The 24,001-nt window shown below is 47.1% G+C and overlaps 1 protein-coding gene across 1 annotated transcript in view; it reads right to left on the reverse strand.

Annotated features, from left to right (window-relative positions):
- Positions 1 to 24,001, reverse strand: part of HHIPL2 (HHIP like 2) — a 127,167-nt gene that overhangs the window by 83,223 nt on the left and 19,943 nt on the right. Inside the window, exons 9-11 of the mRNA XM_040430192.1 lie at positions 16,956 to 17,570; positions 12,216 to 12,436; positions 5,419 to 5,513 (exon numbers count right to left, since the gene is read on the reverse strand). Of these exons, the coding sequence (XP_040286126.1) occupies positions 5,419 to 5,513; positions 12,216 to 12,436; positions 16,956 to 17,570 (931 nt within the window). The remainder of the gene's footprint in view (positions 1 to 5,418; positions 5,514 to 12,215; positions 12,437 to 16,955; positions 17,571 to 24,001) is intronic.

Below are 24,001 nucleotides of genomic sequence, written 5' to 3' on the forward strand. Positions count from 1 at the left end.
GTGTCAAAGAAGGTGTATTTAGCTAAAGACCTGTTGCTTTGATCATCTAAGATTGATTATACCTTGATTGCCTTATCTCGGTGACCGTCTGGATAAACTCTGACAGGGCAGATTTTTGAGCAGGACTTTCCTCCTGCGATTCCTTTACAGATTTTTGTACAATGCAAAGGGACTACTTGGCTATCTATGTCGGTTTCTTTCTGCTTTCCGTCATGCTGCTCTGCTTGGGATGATACCTGAGAGGGTGGTCCAGGGTGTAAAGCCGTGTTGTGTTCTGTGCTACCACATTCTGTGCATGTCACGCTGACCTTACAGTTTCTGGCGAAGTACGATGTTATAGCGCAGCACCTGAAGCAGATGTTGTTTTCGTTTAGGAATTCTTTGCGGTCCTCTAAAGACTTCTCCCTGAAGGCTCTGCATTTTAGTAGAGAATGTTGTTTCTTGTGCAGGGGGCATTCTTTGGTAAAATCTTTGTGGTTTGTTCTCTTCTTGAGAAGACTTAAACGGTCTGTAAGGAGAACCTATGGAGGCAATGTTAGTTTTGTGGATTGCCAATGGTGTTTTATGAGGTTTGACACCAGAGGTAGTGGAACATGACAATGTAAAGTCAAAACTGGGATCATTCCTAATCCTCGCCTGTTCAGCGACAAAGTCTACAAACACCACGAAGGGGGGGAATGGTACCTTATGAAACCGTTTATACTGGTAACTATGCGTGATCCACTTCTCTTGTATATTATAAGGGAGTTTTTAGACAATCGGATTGACACTTCTGGTGGTGTCCAGAATTGGAATGCTAGCCCCAGGCGATCTCCTTCTCTGCCTTAGCAACCTGTACCTCTATCAAGAAGTCACTGAGTTCCCTGAGCTCCTGGTAACCCCTTACCACTATTCTGGGAAAATGATCAATTCTTATATATATGCAGCACGCCAGACCTGCAGGGTATTGCGACAGTGAGGTCACGGTTATGGGCAATCGAGGTTTACTCACTTTTTGGAGGAGAACCCTGGGCAGGCATGCGACAGTGAATGAGAGGTAGACACAAGTTCCTCTGGGGCACACTCTGTATAGAGAGACCTGGCCTGATGTTGAGTGAGGTGCCCTGGATGTTGCAGGTGTTTTGAGTGCCTGAGGCAAGGTCCCTTTAAGAATCGTGACGCCAGTGCCTGTAACGGTGGCACACCGATTTGCAGGAGGATTAATGGAGTACACAGGTGGTAAACCAAACGTTGCTTTACTTTAGGAAACAGTCCAACTTTATACAGACAGTTGCAGTAGATGATAATGATGCAGTTCTTTATAATACAAATGCACAGCAGGTTTACTTCACAGCACAGCAGGTTTCAATCTTGCAAGATACTTGGAGGGTATACAGTTAATGCTTTGCAGTACAATGCTGCTCTATCCCCACAGCTATTCTAGCTGACTGGATCCCAAGGCCCGGATGCCTAATTGCTGGCTTAAATCCTTGGTATATGAATTCCTTCCTCCGTAATTATTACAGTACCTTTGCTGATTAGCTGGATTCTCTGCTGAATTAAATAGATGTCTGCATGTTTCTCCCAGGAGGTGCACTCCTACTACTGGGGTGTCTCTACTGAGCTAAGCTTAGCCTCAGGAGCTTCAGGTTAACTAGTTGTTGCTTCTAGTTCCCTGGCATACACAAACTCTCCCCTGTCTGGGCCTACCTATATATACTTAGGGCTCTCTAGCTCCCTCTAACGTCTAGGAGGCTAAACTACACCCTAACAGGCCTGACACCCAGATAACACAGGGAAATGCATATTAAACATCACATTAATGCAAAAGACATGTTAACCCTTGTGTAGCGCCCACCTTTACCTAGTGGGACACTACATACACACATGCTATAACGTTGCCCATCCTCGGCGCAACATGGAGGGGCCCTGCTCAGTTGGATACTGCAGCCTGAAAGACAAAAATGGAGAACAGGCATACACAGTAATCACCACTTTAGCAATGGAAATATAATAAACAGTTTCACTGAAAGTGCGGTGACAAGGGGCGTCATTCTCTTCTCCCAGAATAATGTAAGGGAACAGGGGCGCTGACCTGGTGCAGCGTATCAATAATACCAGGATAGTCCATAGAAGATGTAGAACAAAATCACAATTCTTAGAGGCTCAAGGAACACAATGAGTCCATACCCAAGGCTTGTAGAGGGTTAAACAGGGGTTTCCCGTGAGGGGCTACCTGGGCCCATAATGTAGTCTCCAAACCTCACAGGTGGGTGCCCCCTGGTAGACCGCGTGGACCTCCTTACTGGCAGAGGTTCTTCCTGCCTGGACTCAGGAAGGTCAGAGGAGCCCACCGCCTCTGGAGCTACTTCAGGAGCTCTCTGGGGCAAGGTGTCCTGAGGCTGAGGGCTAACAGGAACTGAAGCTGGAACCATCAAGTTCAACCAAGGTGGGAGAAACCAATGGAGCGGTTCTTTGTCATAGAGTAAGTTCTCCACAGCCTGCATAGGGTCCACAGGTGGAGCTGGCAATTCAGTTTCAGGAGACTCCGACTCAATGTCCTCTGCCGCCGGTTCTCCTTCTATACAAGGCTTCAAGCGATTTCTATGGACATTTTGAGAACCTTTACCTTCTCTGGAGATTTGGTAAATATGAGCTTCAGCATTGGGGATGGCAGAAATAATATAGGGAATCCTTTCCCATTTACTGTCCAACTTGCTGGTTCGGTGGTTGTTTTTCAACCATACCTTGTCTCCTAGAGCTAGGGGTTCCGCATGGGCAGCCTGGTCATAGTCTTTTTGTTGTCGTTCCTGAGCATTCTCCATGCGTTCCTGAACGATCTCCTTAGCATTGAGGAGACGTCTTTGGTGCTCCACTACCCAATCAGTCCTTGGCAGTGGGTTAATCACATCCGGCACTTGCACACCCAGGGAGTGATCCGCAGGCAACCTCCCTTGTCGGCCAAACAACTAATAGAACGGGGTGTAACCGGTGGAACAATGAATGGTGTTGTTATAGGTATACATAAGCTGTGGCAACAGAGTAGGCCAATCACCCCTCGTCTCAGGGGGTACTGCTCTCAGCATTTCAATGAGAGTTTGATTCATCTTTTCACAGAGTCCGTTACCTTGCGGATGATAGGCGGTGGTCCGGACTTTCTGGCAATTATGCAGCAGGCACATTTCTTGAAACAGCTGTGACTCAAACGCAGACCCTTGGTCAGTGAGGATTCTCTCTGGGCAGCCGTAAGGCAGAAGGAAATGCTTCCAGTGTGCCTCTGCTGTAGTCTTAGCTGTCAGGTCTTTCACAGGCACTGCTACGACAAACTTAGTGAAGTGATCAATAATAGTCATGGCATAAGTATACCCTGAGCGACTCGGCTCCAAGTTCACATGATCAATAGCAACAAGTTCTAAAGGAGTTTTACTTACGATAGGATGGAGAGGCGCCCTCTAGTCATGGCGTTCAGTCCGCCCCACAGCACAGGCAGTGCATTCTCGGCACCATTTCTCAATATCTTCGCTCATCCCAATCCAATAGAATGGTGGCCTCAGTCTTCTGCACACCGAAGTGTCCGGACTGGTTGTGGTACATTTCTAGCACCAGACTGGCATCTCGACGTGGGATGAGGATCTGATATATCCTATCACAGGACGCTGGATCCAGACTCCTTCTGAGCAACAGGCCTCTTTGAAGGAATAGTTGGTGGCGATGTCTCCACAGTCTCGCTAGTTCTGGGTCTGCACTCTTCCTGCGGATTCTCTCAGGGGTTTTCCCACTGGTGAGGAAGTCGAGTAGTTCACCGAGGACTCTACTTTCGGACTGGAGCTTAATCCACCTTTCTTGGTCGCTTCTGGACTCAGAAACATCTGATGAGGGAGGATCAGCAGCAGGGAGGTTTTCAGTACGGTTATTATCCTGCTGGGCAAATTTATTGTAGAACGCTGGCATTTCCACTTCTTCCCAGGCATTCTTTGGTTCATCTGGGGCTTCTGTAGTGGGAAGCCGCGACAGGGTATCAGCGTTATCGTTGGAGCGGCCTGCCCGGTATTTTACAGTGAAATCATAGTTGGCAAGGCGGGAGGCCCATCTCTGCTCCAGTGCCCCTAATTTGGCTGTATTCAGATGTGCCATGGGGTTATTGTCCGTGAAGGCAACAAACGGTGTAGCGGCGAGATAGTCTTTAAACTTTTCGGTCACAGCCCACACTAAGGCAAGAAACTCCAGCTTGAAGGAACTGTAGTTCTGGTCGTTCTTCTCAGCTCCCTTCAGGGATCTGCTGGCGTAAGCAATTACCCTCTCTTTGTTATCTTGCACTTGAGCCAACACGGCCCCCAGGCCTCTTTTACTGGCATCTGTGTAGAGGTGGAACGGCTTCTGATAATCTGGGTAACCCAGAACAGGGGGTTCAGTCAACTTCCTCTTCAGGAGCTGAAAGGCAATTTCTCGTTCTTCGTTCCATTCAACAGGAATTTGAGTTTTTGGGCTCTTCTTTGGATGCCCCCTCAAGAGTTCCTGGATGGGATCCGCAATTTGTGCGAAATACGGGATGAAACGCCTGTAATACCCTGCAAAACTGAGAAAGCTTCTCACCTCTTTCACGGTGGTAGGAGTAGGCCAATTTCGGACGGCAGCAAGTTTATCAGGATCAGGCTGTACTCCTTCGGCACTGACAACGTGCCCTAGGTATTTTACTGCTGGTTTCAGAAGGTGACACTTAGATGGCTTGATTTTGAGACCATATTTGTTAAGGACTTGGAACACTTTCGCCAGGTGTTCTAGGTGGTCCCCATACGTCTTGGAGTATATAATGACGTCATCTAGATATAACAATACGGTTTCAAAGTTCCTAGGGCCTAAACAACGTTCCATCAGCCGTTGAAATGTCCCTGGAGCGTTACACAGTCCAAACGGCATGTAGTTAAATTCAAACAGGCCCATAGGTGTAGTGAAAGCAGTTTTTTCTCGATCTTCTGGGGCCATAGGCACCTGCCAGTACCCACTAGTCAAGTCCAAGGTGGAGAAATAGGCTGATGACCCCAGGGCAGTCAAGGACTCCTCAATGCGTGGTAGTGGATAAGCATCTTTGTGAGTGATTTGATTGATCTTTCTGTAATCCACGCAGAACCTTATACTGCCATCTTTCTTTCGGACAAGGACTAAGGGCGCAGCCCAGGGACTGTGACTGTCCCGGATTATATTAGAGTCTTTCATCTCTTGTATCATCTCTTTCACAGACTGATAGGTAGTAGGTGGTATGGGTCTGTGTCTCTCCTTGATAGGAGGATGAGAGCCAGTGGGTATGGTGTGTTTGATTACACTGACCTCTCCATAGTCTGTGGAATGCTTGCTGAAAGCTTTGTGATGTTCTCTCACCAGCTTCAGAACTCCCCCTATTTGCTCTTTCGGGGTGGATTCCCCACATGAAGCTCTTCCCACCAGGATGCTGTTGAGGTGTTGGCGATGATGCTGCTGCTCTGTGTGGTCTGGAATGCCTCCATGGCAGGCAGACGAATCACATCCTGGAAAGACACCTGGAAAAGCTGAGCAACGGGGCAGTGCTTAAAAAGAGTAACGGGGTGATCACCAAAGTTAATTAAACGGACAGGCACTTTACCTTGGGACACGGTCACCAGACTCTTGGCTGTCCGTACGAAGGGGTGATTCTCAATCTGGATGGGTTCCACTAGGGCTTGGTAGTCCTGACCCTGGATCCCTAACACCGCACGGCAGCAAAGGATGATCTGAGAATTTGGAGGCAGGATTACTGGCCGGTTGTCCCGGATCTGAACAGTACAAATTTCCCCTTTTTTGTTGGCAAACCTTTGTTGAGCGCACAGTACGCTGATAGTCTTTTGGATAACCCTTCTGGAAGCAGGCGAGGCTGAGGATATAGTTTGGTTCAATGCCTCAAGCACTTCAGAGTAACAGCTTTTAAGGACATTGGTCCCTAGGATCACAGGGTGTCCTCCTTTATCTCCTGCTTGTACCACAATTACACCTTGCTGTGGTAAGGTGGCCTCTCCCACCTGAAGAGTAGGTTCCCAGTATCCGTGAACTTTCACTGGCTTCCCGTTGCTGGCAATGATATTTAACCAGGACTCTGGTGGCAGGGTGAGGAGACTTGGATCCCAGAACTTGTCAAAGGCAGGTCTTTGGATGGTGCTGACCTGTGACCCCGTATCCAGAAGGGCTTCAAAGGGTACCCCGTTGATACATATTTTAATTTTTGGACGTGATCCCACGTATTTAGGCATCCAGCTTGGATCCTTTGGACCTACTGTTCTACCTCCCGAGGGGCGGTCCTCTGCCTCAGGGGTTGCCCGTTTAACTGCCAGCACATTGATTCAGTATGTCCATATTTCTTACAATGATGGCAGACAGGCTGCTTCCTACTTCTGGACCGGTAACTCGGTCGCCCATCAGGTTCTTTTGGATATACATCCCTATAGGCAGGTGGGAGCCTTGGGGGAAAAGGGCCTTCATCCTCCAGCAGTATTGGTCTTTCCCACTCCTCTATTTTCTTGCATACTTTCTCTAAGCTCAGAGTGAGATGGTTAACTTGCTCCATTAGTGCTGCCACTACATCTGTTACTGGAGCCTGAGTGGCTTGACTGACTCCAGCCGGCCCTACATTGACAGTCTTTGATTGACAAACCTGAGATGCAGGCAAGGCTGCTGGCCCTGCGGCCGGGTTTTGGCCTAGAATGCTGATGGCCAGCTCTTTAAAGTCCAAGAATGCACAATTGGGATGTTGGGCTAACAGCATCCTCAGCTGGCCCTTTAAATGCTCCGTACTTATTCCTGCAATGAACTGTTCTCTAAGAGTCCTATCCTGATCCTCAGCTTCCTTGGGGTCCACTTCGACCACAGCCCTCAGGGTCTCTTGCAAGGACAGAGCAAAATCGCGGAGCGACTCCCCAGGTTGCTGCTTCCTGCTGAAGAATCGCATTTTAACTTCGGACACCGTTCTGGCCTCAAATGTGGTGCCGAGGCGATCAAAAATCTGCTCCAGGGTACTCTTTTCAGAACGGGGCCAGGACAAGACTTCCCTGCGGGCGGCCCCTTCCAACTGAGCTAGGAGGATCTCCATTTGTTGTTCAGCAGATATAGGATAGAGCCGGAATAAGGCCAGTATCTGGTCCCTAAAGTCCTTTAATTTATGGGCTTCCCCTGAATATCGTGGAAACCAGGGGGCCCCAAAATAATACGGCATGGTTAGCGGCAGGGCCGGCTCCAGGTTCATGTGGGCCCTTGGGCGATAAATCCCAGTGGGCCCCCATGAGGCATTTTTTTACATTGACATGTCCCCCTGTGGCTCCTACACGGTATAATGACCCCCAGTGGCCCCTATACAGTATAATGACTACTAGTGGCCCTTCACACAGTATAATGAACCCCCAATTCCCCCCCCACTGTATAATGACCACCTGTGGCCCTGCATTCAGAATAATAACCCCCAGTCGCCCCCATTTAGAATAATGACCCCCAGTAGCCCCCACACTGGGGGAATACTGTATGGAGGGGGCTCTGGGGGTATTTATACTGAATGGAGGGTCATTGGTGATCATTACTAAATGGGGGACACTGGGGGTCATTATACTATGTAAAGGGCCCTCACAGTATAATGACCCCACAGTGGCCCTCCATTCAGAATAATGACCCCCCAGTCGCCCCCACACTGGGGGTTATACTGTATGGAGGGGGCACGAGGGGTTATTATATTTAATGGGGGCTCTGGTGGTCATTATGCTAAATGGAGGGTCAATGGGGATCATTATACTAAATGGGGGGCACTGGGAGTAATTATACTGTGTAAGGGACCCTCACAGTGTGATGAATGACCCCCCAGTGGCCCCCTCACATACCTATCATTGCAGGGGAGCCGGTGGTCCTGTCATTCACTAACCGCAGCTCCCTGCGCTCCTTCTCTCCTCCGGCCCGCTGCAGCAGTGAGCCAGGCCTGGAGGAGAGAAGGAGATGTGCAGTGATGGAGCTAGAACTGACTGGGCCCCACAGCGAAATTTAGTACGCCCCCCTCCCCCCCAATGTGTGTTCACATTACGTTTTTCCTATCGGTTTGATGTATACACATGTGCAGCACTCCACGTTTTTGTATCCTGCAGAGTCAAGTAAAAAATGCATACGTTAACGTATATGTTTTTTTACCATGGAACTGTATGGTGAACGGACGCCACTGTACGGCATCAGTCTGAGGCATCTGTCAATGCATACATTTTCAGTATGCATTAAATGGATGGCAAAAATGTGATGTGAACCCAGCCCTAGTGTCAGAATAAGCCCCAGTACACAGCGGAGCAGCGTGGCGGAGAGGGGAGGCCGCCATGTACTGACAGAGCACTACCTGGGTCTGGTGGTCAGGGATAATCATACGATTAGGGGGTCATTTATTATATAGAAATACGTCTATATTAGGCGTATTTCTGACACAGATGTGGCGCAAAGGTCCTTAACACCGCAATCTGTATCTATTCCCGCTCATGCCAGGTCTAAAAAAAGTGGTGTGGGCAGAAAGGGATACAGTTATGGCCATCCAGTTATTGGATACCACCGCCATATAGTGATAACACCGCCATATAGTGATAACACCGCCATACAAGGATAAAACCACCATACAGTGACCGGATAAAAGGGTATAAGAGGGCACAGTACAGGGAATGACTATGGGCACTGCACAGGGTGTGGTAGGAGGGCACAATGCAGGGTATAAAGGGGCACAGTCACATGACCCTGTGATGTTAGAAGGTCCTTATGGTGAATGCGGTTCAGATGCCACCATAATGAGAGGCAGAGGAGTGAGACAGGGGCCCGGGGCCCTGGATGGACAGGAGGGGTGGACACAGCAAGTAGGTTGAAGGGGCTCTGAGGGGGATTCATACAAGTAGTGGCAGGAGGTCTGTGCAGGGCAGCAATAGGAGATAGGAGGGTGGGACAGGAGCTCTGGATACATGAGGGAGGAAAGGAGACAGCAGGGGCTCCATAAGGGTGATATAGGACAGGATATGGGGGGGGGGCAGGTGTCATGGAGACAATCAGCTTAATAAAACAGTAACACAACTAAATAGAATGAAGCAGCAGTGTCCCCCCCTTTCCTTCTGTCCCACAGAGAAGAGACAGTCACAGTGCAGACTCACTCACAGACTGTCTCCACACTTCTCTGCTCCAGCTCCAGCCGTGCGGTCTCTCTCCAGTCTCCTCAGGCAGCGTGTGTCCTGTGTAGAGGGGGTGTGTCCTGTGTAGAGGGGGCGTGTCCTGTGTAGAGGGGGCGTGTCCTGAGTCTCTGCAGCTCAGAGGGCCCACCAGAGGGGTACTGCGTATGTGAAATGACAGCAGTGAGAGCTCCCATCTGTATTGATGGAAGTGCTCATAGCAGCTCAGTGGGCCCCCCCAGGAGCATTGGGCCCCGGCACTTGCCCGGGGATGCCGGGTTATGACGCCGGCCCTGGTTAGCGGCATCAGGCTTGACGGTGCAGTGGCGGCAGGGGCCCTAGGGTCGGTTGCGGGTACTTCAGAAGGCACGACTGGGGCCACCTGCCCCATTTCTTCAGGTGCAGACATGGCGTTACTATGCGGGTATGGCCCTTTAAATGTCAGCGGAGCGGACCGGAGCGACAATGTAATTAATTTTTTTTTTTTTCAGGTAAAGCCTTTGGTCACTAATAGGGGACCCTCTCCGGTACCCTGGCAGGGGTCGGGAATGTTCCGGTAAAGTAATCGGAAGGAGCCAGCAAAAGGTTAAAGTCGGTACTTACTCCGGTGATGCTCGCTCCAGGTCTCGTGAGATACTTGGCTACGTTCGTGGGGTGTCCCCGCACAGGTTCGAATCCTGTTCGTGACGCCAATTTATGCAGCACGCCAGACCTGCAGGGTATTGCGACAGTGAGGTCACGGTTATGGGCAATCAAGGGTTACTCACTTTTTGGAGGAGAACCCTGGGCAGGCATGCGACAGTGAATGAGAGGTAGACACAAGTTCCTCTGGGGCACACTCTGTATAGAGAGACCTGGCCTGATGTTGAGTGAGGTGCCCTGGATGTTGCAGGTGTTTTGAGTGCCTGAGGCAAGGTCCCTTTAAGAATCGTGACGCCAGTGCCTGTAACGGTGGCACATCGATTTGCAGGAGGATTAATGGAGTACATAGGTGGTAAACCAAACGTTGCTTTACTTTAGGAAACAGTCCAACTTTATACAGACAGTTGCAGTAAATGATAATGATGCAGTTCTTTATAATACAAATGCACAGCAGGTTTACTTCACAGCATAGCAGGTTTCAATCTTGCAAGATACTTGGAGGGTATACAGTTAATGCTTTGCAGTACAATGCTGCTCTATCCCCACAGCTATTCTAGCTGACTGGATCCCAAGGCCCGAATGCCTAATTGCTGGCTTAAATCCTTGGTATATGAATTCCTTCCTCCAGTATTGGCACTTGCTTTAATTATTACAGTACCTTTGCTGATTAGCTGGATTCTCTGCTGAATTAAATAGATGTCTGCAGGTTTCTCCCAGGAGGTGCACTCCTACTACTGGGGTGTCTCTACTGAGCTAAGCTTAGCCTCAGGAGCTTCAGGTTAACTAGGTGTCGCTTCTAGTTCCCTGGCATACACAAACTCTCCCCTGTCTGGGCCTACCTATATATACTTAGGGCTCTCTAGCTCCCTCTAACGTCTTGAAGGATAAACTACACCCTAACAGGCCTGACACCCAGATAACACAGGGAAATGCATATTAAACATCACATTAATGCAAAAGACATGTTAACCCTTGTGTAGCGCCCACCTTTACCTAGTGGGACACTACATATAAAGCATTTTCTATTGACCCATAACACTCATCAAGTCTTTCCCACACCATCTTTAGGCCTTTGTCTAGATAGTTTATGTTAATGTCTCTGATTCTTTTGGCGTGTTCAGCAGACTCTCTTCCAAGCCACTTTACCAAAAGATCTAATTCCTCACTATAGGAAAGATGTAAGTCTCTTATGGCGTTCTGGAAGGAGGCTCGCCATGCCCTGTAGTTCTCGGGGCGATTGGTGAACTTTATAAGTCCTTTGGTAACCAGCTCGTGTTTAGCAAAGAACTTTGTTGTTGTTATGCTGCATGTGTGGTGTATGACCATACCTTTTAGGAGTTTCTGGTTTAGGGCAGTCTGTATAATACCGTTCTGACGCGAATTGTGTCCCTTTAAGCGAAGCGAAGGTTGTAGCTTTCGTTCTGTAGGGCAGTAATTGTGGTCAGCATCGTGTTGTCGCATACCTTCCTGCTGTAGGTACTGTGGTTTAAGGTAGTATCTTTGACACTCTGTATAATCTGGCTGATATACTGGATCATATTCATCTTCTGTCTTGGGATGTTGATGGACATCTTCTGAGATGCTGTCACGGCAGGGAATGGGGGAAACCCCCCACCGTGCCTCGGCGTTCGCTGCAACGCAGGAAAGCAGGGAACAGGGAGCAGGTCACCACCTAGTGCAACCCTGAACTCTCCCTAGACTCCTAACGCATGAGCCGCCTCAGAAGGTAAGGGGGCTCATGCTCACCAACCTAGGACCCTGTTATCCCTGCTATGCCCTAGGCCTGATGACAGGGCAGAGACCACCCATTCATCCTACACCACGGATGAATGGTGTCTCCAGAGGCCCAGTAGCAAACAGGAAGCAAGACCATGGGCTAAACAGTACGGCAGGTAAGTAACAGCAACAAAACAATGCTATGAACACTTACCTGCCGCAGCCGAGATGGACGGAGGCTCCAGGCTGGGAAACCCACAGTCTTGCCTTCGCTTAATCCCTACCATACAACATACACCACAGGTGGGGAAGGGTAAACAGAAACACACCGGAGGGGACAACAGACAGAGCAAGGTACACAAAATAATAAATAAGGGTGGCTCACACAGACCGTATCATTCAACCCAGGAGCAGAGCTCCACACCAAGCTGACAAACAAACCAAACTGACACTCAGGCTTCACCACACCAACATATAGGAGGCCTGAGGTCACACCCACCACACCTACCAAGCACACCTTAACCCCGTGCACACCAGAATGGGAATGGACACACAACTTAAAGGGGAAGTGTCAAAACATGCAAAACATGTTGCCACCGGCAACAAGCATGCACGGCAAAAGTGTCATGGTCCACAATAACAGACCATGACACAGCCGTGACAGACACGCTGTGCTGGATCTTATTGATCTAGGTCTGGCCCAAGTACTTGGCTGTGTTTCTTGGATTCGGGAAACTCCAAGGCTTCTAGGAACTCTGCTTTGGCTACTGCGGCTTCTTTCTCTGCGGAGAGTTTTTCCAGTGACGCTTGCAGGTATGCTGTCTCTTCTTCCAGTGACGCTTGTAAGCGCGCTCTCTCTTCTTCCAGTGACGTTTGCAAGCGTGCTCTCTTTTTTTCCTTTGATGCTCTCTCTTTCTTTAGTTGCATCTCTTGTGCAACAAAGGAAGACCTTACTTTTGCAGCCTCAGATTCTGCACGGCGAGAGCAGCCTTTTCTCTTATTGAGGACTTGCTAGAGCAGCTTGCTCGTGACCTGCTCCTGTATGATGATGCCTGGCTAGCGGACATTATGTGCCTTTTGCTGGCTGTTTAATGTCTCTGTGCAGACTCAATCTAGGTAGGAACAGACTTCAGCGTGGTCTGGATCGTGCTTACTGGGGGCTGCACACTCGCTTCTTATGACTGTAGTGTAGTCAGATCCACTATCGCTGGTGACTAGCATCTGTTTTACTGTTCTGTCTTCTTACACGTTCACACAGTGTGCAGTCTGACATTCAGCATAAACCATTCCTGTCTTCCAAATAAAAGGACTGTTCTTTGTAGTCTAACTTGTTTATTGCTAAAACAGAAGTATTTGAGGTAAAACTATAAGAATACAAATAACATGAATAAGTTTATAGCATAGCATGTACCATAACATTTGCATAACACTGAAGCACATGGTGAAATGGCTGCCTAACATAGATTGCATGGCTAGCTAACATCTAATAACAACTTCCCTGAGTAACAGTACAAATGACTGAACAGCTCTGCATAACATAATGTCCCTGAAACAAAGATAGATCTCTCACCAGATATGCTTTTACCAGGATGGTGGAGTTTAAGAAGGAGATATGCAGGAGAACAGCTCTCTACTGTGTCCTGGAGACGTATCTTTCCCAGGATGCTTTGCCCTCTCACAAAGCTTTGCACCACCCACAATACAGCAGTCTTTGAAACAAGAAAAACAAGGTGCAATACAATTGAACACAGCTAGATGGTGCTATTACCACATTAATCACTACAGAAATACTAAAACCTGGCTGACGTGAAATAGAATTAAATTCAAACCCTGCTCGGCAGAACACCCATGCTAAACATCATATTGAAGGGGCAGCAGGGACCCAGTGAGTGCTATGACCCCATTGTTTACACAGGTGAAGAGATTCATCCATATGCATTGACGTGCCTGGTGCTGCGTTCAGAGCCATTTAAGTGAATTGGACTGAGATACAGTACCAAACACAGTCATATTTGTATACATGGCACTATGGTTGGGTAAAACAATGAAGGGGGCACTACACTGGCTTGAGAGCCATGGCCCCTCTATTGTGCTGATTAAAGGCAGTTGGACCACCACCATCCATACATTGATAGCCTACCCTAAGGATTGTCCATCAATTTTTACAGAGCTGTCTCATGATCCTGTTAGTATCAGTACTAGTACCAGTACTATTAAAGAGGTTATCCAATTTCAAGAAAACCCCCACACATGTGCCGGGCCCCTCACTGGTAATATACTTACCCCGCTCCCCATTGCAGGTGACTCTAGGGAGGCTCGTCCCTGTCCCCACCTGCCATTGGCTGCTCCCCCCCGACACCGGATGTATTCATCCGTGTGCAGGGAGAAGAGGCAGCGGCGGTGCGTGGACCAGGAGTAGCACGGGGAGCGGAGTTAGTATAATACTGGTGAGGGGCTCGGCACATGGAAAGGGGGGTTTCTTGAAATTGGATAACCCCTTTAATATACTGCCTCCTATGGACTAAAATATAACTGATAAAATTAAAGCCCTCATACAACTACATTAACAGAAAAAAAAAAAAAAGAAGCTAAAACAGTGAACTAACTTGAAGCACCCTAAAAGGGGTTGTCCTGCAGTATCCCAGACCTATGGATATCTGCAATTGTTTTATGTAATATGGTATTTATATTTTATAATGTAATGTTATGTACATCAGAAAAAATAAGGTATGGCTGGTATTAGTAGTGAGACTTACCATCCCAGTCCTCCCCTCTTGGTAGGATGGGTTTTGCGACTGTGGCAACATGTCGCATGTCACAGTGCGACACCATAGACTATCATTACAATAAATGATGCGCGACATTGGTCCATCAAATGTTGCTAGCTTTATACATTTATATCTTTGCTTTTTACACCTCCTGTGAACAGCTATTGGTACAGGAGGGAGGTCTTATCAGTGATTGAGAGCATTGTGTGCATAAGTGTTGTAGAAAGGCGCAAGGGTCCGTCTTTGACGGAAGGTATGTGTCACCGAGGTTCCTGGCCTCGGTGGAGTAAGAGCCAGTTTTCATGTGTCAGCAGCAGTTGCTGTTTGACACCTTGCTATTTAGTATAGCTGTATAGCTGATCCGGGACGGCTCTTACTGGGAGTAGTCAAAGTGCTGGGTGGGTGACTACTCCCCATGTTCCAGGCCGGGTCTTGACTGGCCTATAAAAAACCCAGCCGGCAGTGTCAGCTGGGTGTGATTACCTCTCTCTGACAGATGGGCTCTGGCAATCGCTGGATTGGAATCTGAGCCATGTGCTAGGCTGGAGGCCTGAGTTTGGGAGGTCTGCTCTGTCCTGAGTAATGCCGATCGGGTGTGAACTAACACCTAGGATAACAGGTGACTGTGTTGCTGTATGAACTGTCTAGGTGTGAACGAACACCAAAACTGCAAATGAACTGTCCTGTTTTGTTGCCATAAGAGTGAATAAAACTGAAGTTTTTTGAATGACAAACTAGTCTTTGCCTCTATACTGCGTCCGCTTGTCCTGTCTACCAGAGGGAATCCCCACAGTGTACATAGAGAGATAGCTGTCAGTCACTGATAACCCCTCCCTCATGTACCGATAGCTTTTCACCGGAGGTGTAAAAAGCAAAGATATAAATGTGTAAATTACAAGTTTTACTGAATCCTTTCCCACAAAACTATATATCAATCCGCTCAACTTGTCCTGCTCTATAACATGGTGCTTTCAGATTGCAATGCATTTTCTGGTGACAGGTCCTCTTTAACTGCATGAAAATGAGGAACTAGCTTAGGGGGTGACATGGGTATCCAATCGACCTGCATCCAACATCTTATTAAGGCCTCTTTCACACTTGCGTTGTCCGGATCCGGCGTGTACTCCACTTGCCGGAATTACACGCCGGATCCGGAAAAACGCAAGTGTACTGAAAGCATTTGAAGACGGAACCGTCTTCCAAATGCGTTCAGTGTTACTATGGCACCCAGGACGCTATTAAAGTCCTGGTTGCCATAGTAGTAGTGGGGAGCGGGGGAGCAGTATACTTACCGTCCGTGCGGCTCCCGGGGCGCTCCAGAGTGACGTCAGAGCGCCCCATGCGCATGGATGACGTGATCCATGTGATCACATGATCCATGCGCTTGGGGCGCCCTGACGTCACTCTGGAACGCCCGGGGAGCCGCACGGACGGTAAGTATGCTGCTCCCCGCTACACTTTACCATGGCTGCCAGGACTTTAGCGTCCCGGCAGCCATGGTAACCACTCTGAAAAAGCTAAATGTCGGCTCCGGCAATGCGCCGAAACGACGTTTAGCTTAAGGCCGGATCCGGATCAATGCCTTTCAATGGGCATTAATTCCGGATCCGGCCTTGCGGCAAGTGTTCCGGATTTTTGGCCGGAGCAAAAAGCGCAGCATGCTGCGGTATTTTCTCCGGCCAAAAAACGTTCCGTTCCGGAACTGAAGACATCCTGATGCATCCTGAACGGATTTCTCTCCATTCAGAATGCATTAGGATAATCCTGATCAGGATTCTTCCGGCATAGAGCCCCAACGACGGAACTCTATGCTGGAACAGAACAACACAAGTGTGAAAGAGCCCTAAGATGGCAATCACATAAGTTTGATTGTAGGAAAAGAAAATCCTGTAAATCTATCATCTTACATGAGTTCTACATTGTGTTTTTTACACGTAGAGAGAGTTTGGACACACATACATCGGCGCTCATTTGCATCGGCCTGAGTACATAGGACAATGGAAATGCAATCACAGGTAGATGTGCTGCTGACAATCATTCTTCATCCTGATGAAATGCCCATCAGATGACAACCAAGCATTTGTTTGTTCATCGGCTGCTCAATTATACAGGCCAAATAATGGGAATGGGTGGTCCTATGAACCCTTGTCCTCATAACTGCCCTAAAGGCCCTAAGTTTCCAAATTTTTTGGTGCTGAAGATGTCTCCATGGTTTGAGGTGGTGTTGGTCTTGTAATGTTTTCATTTTGGTTTTTAATTTTCTCCTTTTGTCCATTTGTATCTTTATTATTTGCTACCACTTGAGATGCAGTTGTTTTTGAGATTTTATCTTTGTTTTTTGGAATTTTTGAAGGCTTTTCTTTCTATGAGGTCTTGGTGGGTTAAGACTTTTTTAAACCAGGCAAAGTGGTATGTTCTGTTATCGAGTATTGGTTGACTGTAGTTTTGGTAGGTCTTGTATCCTCAACGTGTGGAGGTTTAGTCAACAGATCCTCAGTTGGCCTTATCTTTGGGATTGGTTCCATTGCATCCGTTTTTGTATCTGCATTTCTTTTATTTGATTTCTTTCTTGAGGAAAATGCCAGGTTGCTTTCATCTGTAGATGGGACAATAGGCTTATTAATTGGTTTTGTTTTATTTTTGCTTTGGCTTTTGGTATTCTCCTGTGAAAATATTTCACCTTTGTCTTGAAGTTGAACTTTAGATTTTTTTGGTTTTGAATTGTAATGTTTTGAGTTCTTATCTTTTAGTTTAAGCTTTGGACTCTTAGTAGGCTTAGTAGGCTTCACTTTCTTAGGGGTCTTTGTGGATAAAGGTTTTTTGACATCCCACTTTGGAGACGGCTGCTTAACTTTGTCTATAATGGACTTTGTGCGCTCTAAAGATGGAGGATTAGTCACCATTGATTTTTTGGGTGGAGATATTTTCTTGATCACATCCTTAGAAGGTTTCTTTGCTTGTGGGTTAGGTGAAGGCTTTTTAGCAGCCTTACTTGTTTTTTCACTCTTTGTTGATGTTGTTTTAACTTTGGAAGCTTTCGTAGGCTTCTTTAATCTGCCATTGATGGATGGTGTGTGAGTAGTAGTCACAGACAACCTTTTTGTTTCTTCGGTCAGTTCCATCTCTGTAGGACTCTTTGTTACCTCAGTCGGTGAAGGTTGAGTCGTTTTGGGTATTTTTGTGGTGGTACCCTTAGCAGGAGGTTTGGTGGTAGTCTTCTCTAGTTTTGGCATTACTTTAACAGGTTTCTTGATTGCCGGTTTCATTTGTTCACTGAGTATTTCAAGAACAGTCCCTAGAGAATAATAAAAGGTCAGTATAACATGGCTATAATACAACTGAACTATCTGTATGGGCTAGTGGAGAGCAATCCTGCTGTCGAATTTCAGTATGTGATCAGTTGACATAGGGAGTCATTGAAGGACCTCTACCTGGGCTTGCTGTACTAAGTGGGCTTGTGAATAAGTGGATTTTAAAGAACCGGAGTTTAAGACAAGGAGCAAGAAACTAAGGTTTGATAGATTTTCCTTGTGTATTGTTGACTTGATTCTAGCTAGTCCTCCAACTACAGCTAACAGGGTCTAATTCTAACTTATAATTACTGTTTTCCTTCTTTACTGTTCATCCCCAAATAAACATGTGCTCCATGGACAATGCTACTAAGTGTGTGTCCTGTGCAATGTATGCGTGCCTTGAAGAGCCTTTAGAGGGTGAATACATTTGCACTAGATGCAATCATGTTGCATATTTGGAAGCCCAGATCTTGGATCTAAATAAGCAGCTTGAAACACTTAGGGGATTGCAGACCTGGAGAGAGGCTTAGACCTTACTGTGCAGGCACTGACTGGGGTAAATGAAATGGAGGTGGGAGGAGGAGGGCAAGATCAGGACTATCAGGTCAGCAGTTCGGATAATATAGGAAGAAGGGGTAGCGGGGAAAGTGTCATGGAGACTAGTCCTGAGCTGGAACGCCTATTAAATATGCCTGTTTGGCTGATATTAGGGATAAAAGCCCAGGGCCAGCAACACTGCAGCAGGGCGTTTCTCCTAGCAACCAGTAGGATGCCCCCTGCAGGAAGGATGGGAAAAGGAGTGCAGCAAAGGTTAGACAGATGCTGGTGGTAGGGGACTCCATTATTAGGAGGACAGACAGGGTCATATGTCGCAGAGACCGTGAATGCCGAACAGTGTTTTGTCTTCCGGGTGCTCGGGTACGTCATATTGCGAATCGGATTGACAGATTGCTGAGTGGGGCTAGGGAAGACCCGGCGGTCATGGTACACATTGACACCATTGGTTTGGGTTCATGGAGAACTGGGCCGACTTCTCTGTCGGTTACAGGCTCTACAGTAGGGACGGGCCGCACCTTAATGGGGAGGGTAAAAATGCCCTGGGGGAAAAAATGGTTAGACGGCTGGAGGAGCTTTTAAACTGGGATCTGGGGGAGGGTTCGGGGTCATACTAATAAGGGGGTAGATAGTGTAGATAGAGAGTGGGATATAAAAGGGGACAGTGGGGATTTAGTGAGGGCTGGGTTTAGCGAGGAAAGTAGTGAGAAGACTGGGCATAACTATACACTGATGAAAAATAGAACTGCTGGTAACAAGAACCTGTTACATACAAACAACCAAGGTAACAAAAAAAATCCCATATATTCACTTTACAGGTAATAGTAATTTAAAATGTATTTTCATAAATGCCAAAAGTCTAGATAGCAACATGGTGGAGCTGGAGGCTATAGTACTAGAAGAACACATAGATGTAGTTGGTGTGGCTGAGACATGGTTGGATTCTTCGCATGACTGGGCTATAAATATTAAGGGTTTTACACTATTTAGGAAAGACAGGGTCAATAGAAAAGGCGGTGACGTGTTCCTGTATGTGAGGAGTGAAGTGTGAAAGAGGCAATTGTGGGTGAGGATGGTGAGGATGTGGAAACCTTATGGGTGGAAGTTCAAAGGGATAAAAACACTGAAAAAATAATACTTGGTGTAATCTATAGACCCCCCTAACATCACAGAAGAGATAGAAACGCAACTGTATAACCAAAAAAAGCTGCGGCACAGTGGTCATAATGGGAGATTTTAACTTCCCAGACATTGACCTGGGACATGATTCTGCCTCAACCGCAAAGGGGAGAAGATTCCTCAACTTGCTGCAAGGACCACTTTATGGGCCAGTTTGTAGAAGCTCCCACTAGGGGTGATGCTCTGTTGGATGGTTCCATCTTACTGGTTAGGTAAGATCAAATAAAAAACTATTTACAGCTATAACAAAGTATCCCTAATCATCAGATTGTGTCCATTCACCTTAGTTCAAGTTAATTTGTTCATATTGGGCTATAGGTAATTGTCCCGTTATCTGTAAGGCTACTTTCACACTAGCGGCAGCCTTCTCTGGCAGGCTGTTCACCTGCCGGATCCGTGCTGCCGCTAGTGCACGCGTGCCGCCGGAGGTCCGCTCCGGCCCCATTGACTATAATGGGGGCGGGCCGGAGTTCCGGAGGCAGCATGGAAAACATGCCAAGAGGCGGGTGGAATAAAACTACGACATGTCGTAATTCTATCGGCCGCCTCTCGGCATGTATTCTGTGCTGCCGCCGGAACTCCGGCCCGCCCCCATTACAGTCAATGGGGCGAGAGCGGACCTCCGGCGGCACGCATGCACTAGCGGCAGCACGGATCCGGCAGGCTGTTCAACCGCCGGAACAGCCTGCAAGAAAAGTCTGCCACTAGTTTGAAAGTAGCATAAGTCAAGTCGCTAGCTTCTTTGGACTCGTTTCAGAACTTCCTTGTTTCTTCCTCAATAGCTAAAGAGGCTTACCATTTTAGCCACTCAGGAAGGAACAAGGAAGATCCGAAAGGCATTTGGAAACATTCTAACGGCTATAAGTGTGAACATTGTATCCAAAAATCCATCTATGACACTGTATGGTCTGTGGAGAACACATGGAGTGATATCGCTAGACCAGCAAACTCCGAGAATCCTAAGAGACTGTTCATTTTTATTTGTATTTTTAGGTTTATTCCATTTATGTATGTGTATATTTAAAATATATTTAGTTTTATATATTAAATACTATTTTATCTACAATCACTGGAGCTGGTCGTTATGTTGGTTACAAGTGTATGTTACTAGCTAGAGGGTGGTAACTGACAGTGATTGTAGTCGTAGTCTAAGGGACTGGTGAGCATTCCCATCCAATTTCTTTGTATATTTTTGCTCTATGTCCAATTTTTTGCTTCTCGCCCATTTGTTTTTATGAGTCCGCAAAAAAAAGGACAGCAAACGGATGTCTGCTGGACCACAAATTAGAGAACCTGTCCTATTCTGGTCAGCTTTTTTTTTTTTTTTACAGTGGGTACTGAAAAAATTTCAGGATGCCCGCGGGCCGCATTTGTGTTTTGCGGATCCGTAATTTGCGGACTGCAATAAAGATGCAGTCATGTGCAGAAGGTCTTGCTGCAAGAGCAGAGGGATTAAAGGCTTTGAAACTTACCACCTTATGAAGTAGTGCACCTGCTGCAGATGCTCAACCCTCCGTTGCGCTGGTATGCCCCTCTTTGCTTTCTGGTGTCACATATGTTAATTAGGATCATCGGTACAGGGAGGAGGACACCTCAGCTGTGACACTGTCCAATCGCAGCAGACTGCTTCACAGCCAGGGAGAAGGGGAGTTGTTTTATGCTGGTGACCCTGCTTCTTTCACTCTCCTCTCCGTTCCCCTCATTTCATGAAGGCACTGCCACTTGCAGCCTTGTGCTCATCACGTGAGTCAGCAGGTCACTGCTCTCCACAAGACCTGCACACTCCTCCTCTACTGCTGTCATAATTCACCTGATGTGAATGGCTAGGAGGTGTTGCATCTCAAAGTGGAGGTCGATTGAAAAAAAAACATGAGATGAAGAATAAGAATTGGTGCTCAGTTCTTGGACAAAGAGGGGTTGTCCCATTAAGACACCTCCTGACCATATGCCATACTGGGACACATGAAGATCATAGAGAGAGGTCCTCTACTCTGAGCCTTCCCCTTCACTATGATCCACAGCAGAGAGCTGAGTAGAGGCAGCTCTCACATTGGTAGACTTGGGTCATCCATGTATTACAAAAATGTGTTGCGACAACCCCTGTAGATACAAATGTAAACTGCTCTTTAACCCCTTCTGGGTTGTCCGGGTCTTTAAAATTGATGGCCTATCCTCGGGATAGGTCATCAATATCAGATCGGCAGGCGTCTGGTACCTGGTACCCTCATCGATCAGCAGTTTGAGGAGGCCATGGCGCTCACCAGGGAAGCATACCAAGCACACCGCCATCCATCGCCTAGCGGCTGTGCTTGATATTGCAGCCCAGCGCCGTTCACTTTAATGCGACTGAGCAGCTCCTAAGCCATGTGACTGATGAACGTGACGTCACATGGCCTAGGAAGAGGCCGCCACATTCTCTTCAAAAATCTGATTGACGGGGGTGTCGGGAGTCAGACCCCACCAATCTGGGGGTAAGGATAGGTCATCAGTATTAAACACTTGGACAGCCCACTTAAATATTTAGAAAGGGGGTGGGGGGCTAAAAAAGATTAATTTGCCATTTTTTTTTTTTTAAGTCTTTCACCATGCAGTTAACTTTCTTATATCGGTCACTGCAATACCCTATTTGTGTATTTTTTTGTACATTTTTGCATATTTTTATAGAAAAAATATTTTTACAATGTTTTTTAAACTTTAGTAACAATGATACCGCGCTCTAACTTTATTGACATAGGATGCAGTAACCAATGCCCCCACCCCCTAGTTGAAAAAAAGTTGATCCTGTAAATTTTCCTAGGTGTTTGTCCCTGTAGTGTCACGATAATGGGTGCCCCTCATATTTTCTTTCAATATTGTATATATGTTCTCCTATTCTTTTTTTTAGGAGTCTTTTAGTTCGCCCAATATATATTTTTTCACAGGTGATTGCATAGAATACACCTAGGCTATTACATGAGATGAATTCTCTTATATCATATACATATGACCCTTCGGTATTTTTTACCTGTGTTTGTTTTTTCATTTTTTGTATCTAGTGGTACCTGTGACTTTCCGTAGTCATAGTAGTGACGTCACTTTCGCTCCGTGCGAAAGAGCCGCGGTCCGGGTCGGGGCGCGACTCTATGTTCTAAAGCACCCGACCTGTGCCTGCAGTACCTCAAGAATACCCCACGTAAACGGAGAACCCCGTGAAATGTGAAGCTCACCCACAAGGTAACTTAGATTGTACTTAGTCCGTGGGGTGCTCTTCAACTAGGGGGTGGGGGCATTGGTTACTGCAGCCTATGTCAATAAAGTTAGAGCGCGGTATCATTGTTACTTTAGTCCCTTACTATATTAGCGTGGCAGTTATGTTGCGGTCCTGCTGCAATACCGCAGCTTTTCCAGTGAGGAGGGAAGTATAGCGCTTTTGGGAATTATCACATTTTTTAAACTTTCTTTTTTTTAACCTTATTTCACTTGATGTAATTATTTTTTATTCTCTCCAGGGGGCTTCACAATCTGATTTTTTCATTTCTTCTACAATGCTTTGGTATACTCCTCATACCAAATCTCTATTGACTGTCAGTAACAAACCCAGGACCTGTCAATCAAGAAGGAGAGGGAGAGTCTAGCAGTGGAACCAGGAGGCGCCAGGGTGCAGAGTTGCATGGGCCGCCCCTGCTTATAGATTACAGGGGAATCTGTCACCTGGTTTGAGCATATTAAGGTGTTACTAGTGCCATGTACAATAAAATACCTTATTTCCAGCTGTAGTCTTCATTCTTTGTTTCATGGTTTCATTAGCGATAAAATCCACTTTTTATGTTATGCAAATGAGTGTTCAATGTGCCCAGAGGAGCGTTATTATCCTAATCTGGAGCCCAGCAACTCCCCCGTACAGTGCCCAGCCCGCCTTCCTTTAGAGCCCAAGCACGCCTCTTTCAGCATACCTGTCCGCACCCGAACTCTTTGCCGCCGCCCCCCTCCGCTATGTAAAATCTCACGCAGGCGCAGTACCGCGGACTGCCTGCACCTGCGCGATGTGGAAGCTCCTGAGGGCAACAGCTTCAAATGTGTCACTGGGCATGCGCCGAGCAGAGTGACAAATTTAAAACTATTGCCCTCAGGAGCTTCTACATCGCGCAGGTGCAGGCAGTCCGCGGTACTGCGCCTGCATGAGATTTCATATAGCGGAGGGGGCGGCGGCAAAGAGTTCGGGTGCGGGCAGTTACTTATGCTGGAAGAGGCGTGCTTGGGCTCTAAAGGGAGGCGGGCTGAGCACTGTACGGGGGAGTTCCTGGGCTCCAGATTAGGATAATAACGCCCCTCTGGGCACCTTGGACACTTGCATAACATAAAAAGTGGATTTTATCGCTAATGAAACAAAAAATGAAGACTACAGCAAAAAATAAGGTATTTTATTGTACATGGCAGTAGTAACACCTTAATATGCTCAAACCAGGTGACAGATTCCCTTAAAAAGTACTTTTTTCTCCAGAAAGAAGCAACAGATCGCTAAGTGAAAGGCACCATTACCTTCTGCTGAGCCGCCCTACAAGGCATTGTGCCTGATTTATCTTTAAATTTCTTAGTGATACACTCCCTTTAAAAATAATGGGAATAATGGCCCTTTAGGCTGTCCTTAAAGGGGTTTTCGCATCTCAGACAATGGGGGCATATTGCTAGGATATGCCCCTATTGTCTTATAGGTGCGGGT

Source organism: Bufo bufo, chromosome 4 (assembly GCF_905171765.1).
Source record: "Bufo bufo chromosome 4, aBufBuf1.1, whole genome shotgun sequence".
NCBI classification, from domain to species: Eukaryota; Metazoa; Chordata; class Amphibia; order Anura; family Bufonidae; genus Bufo; species Bufo bufo.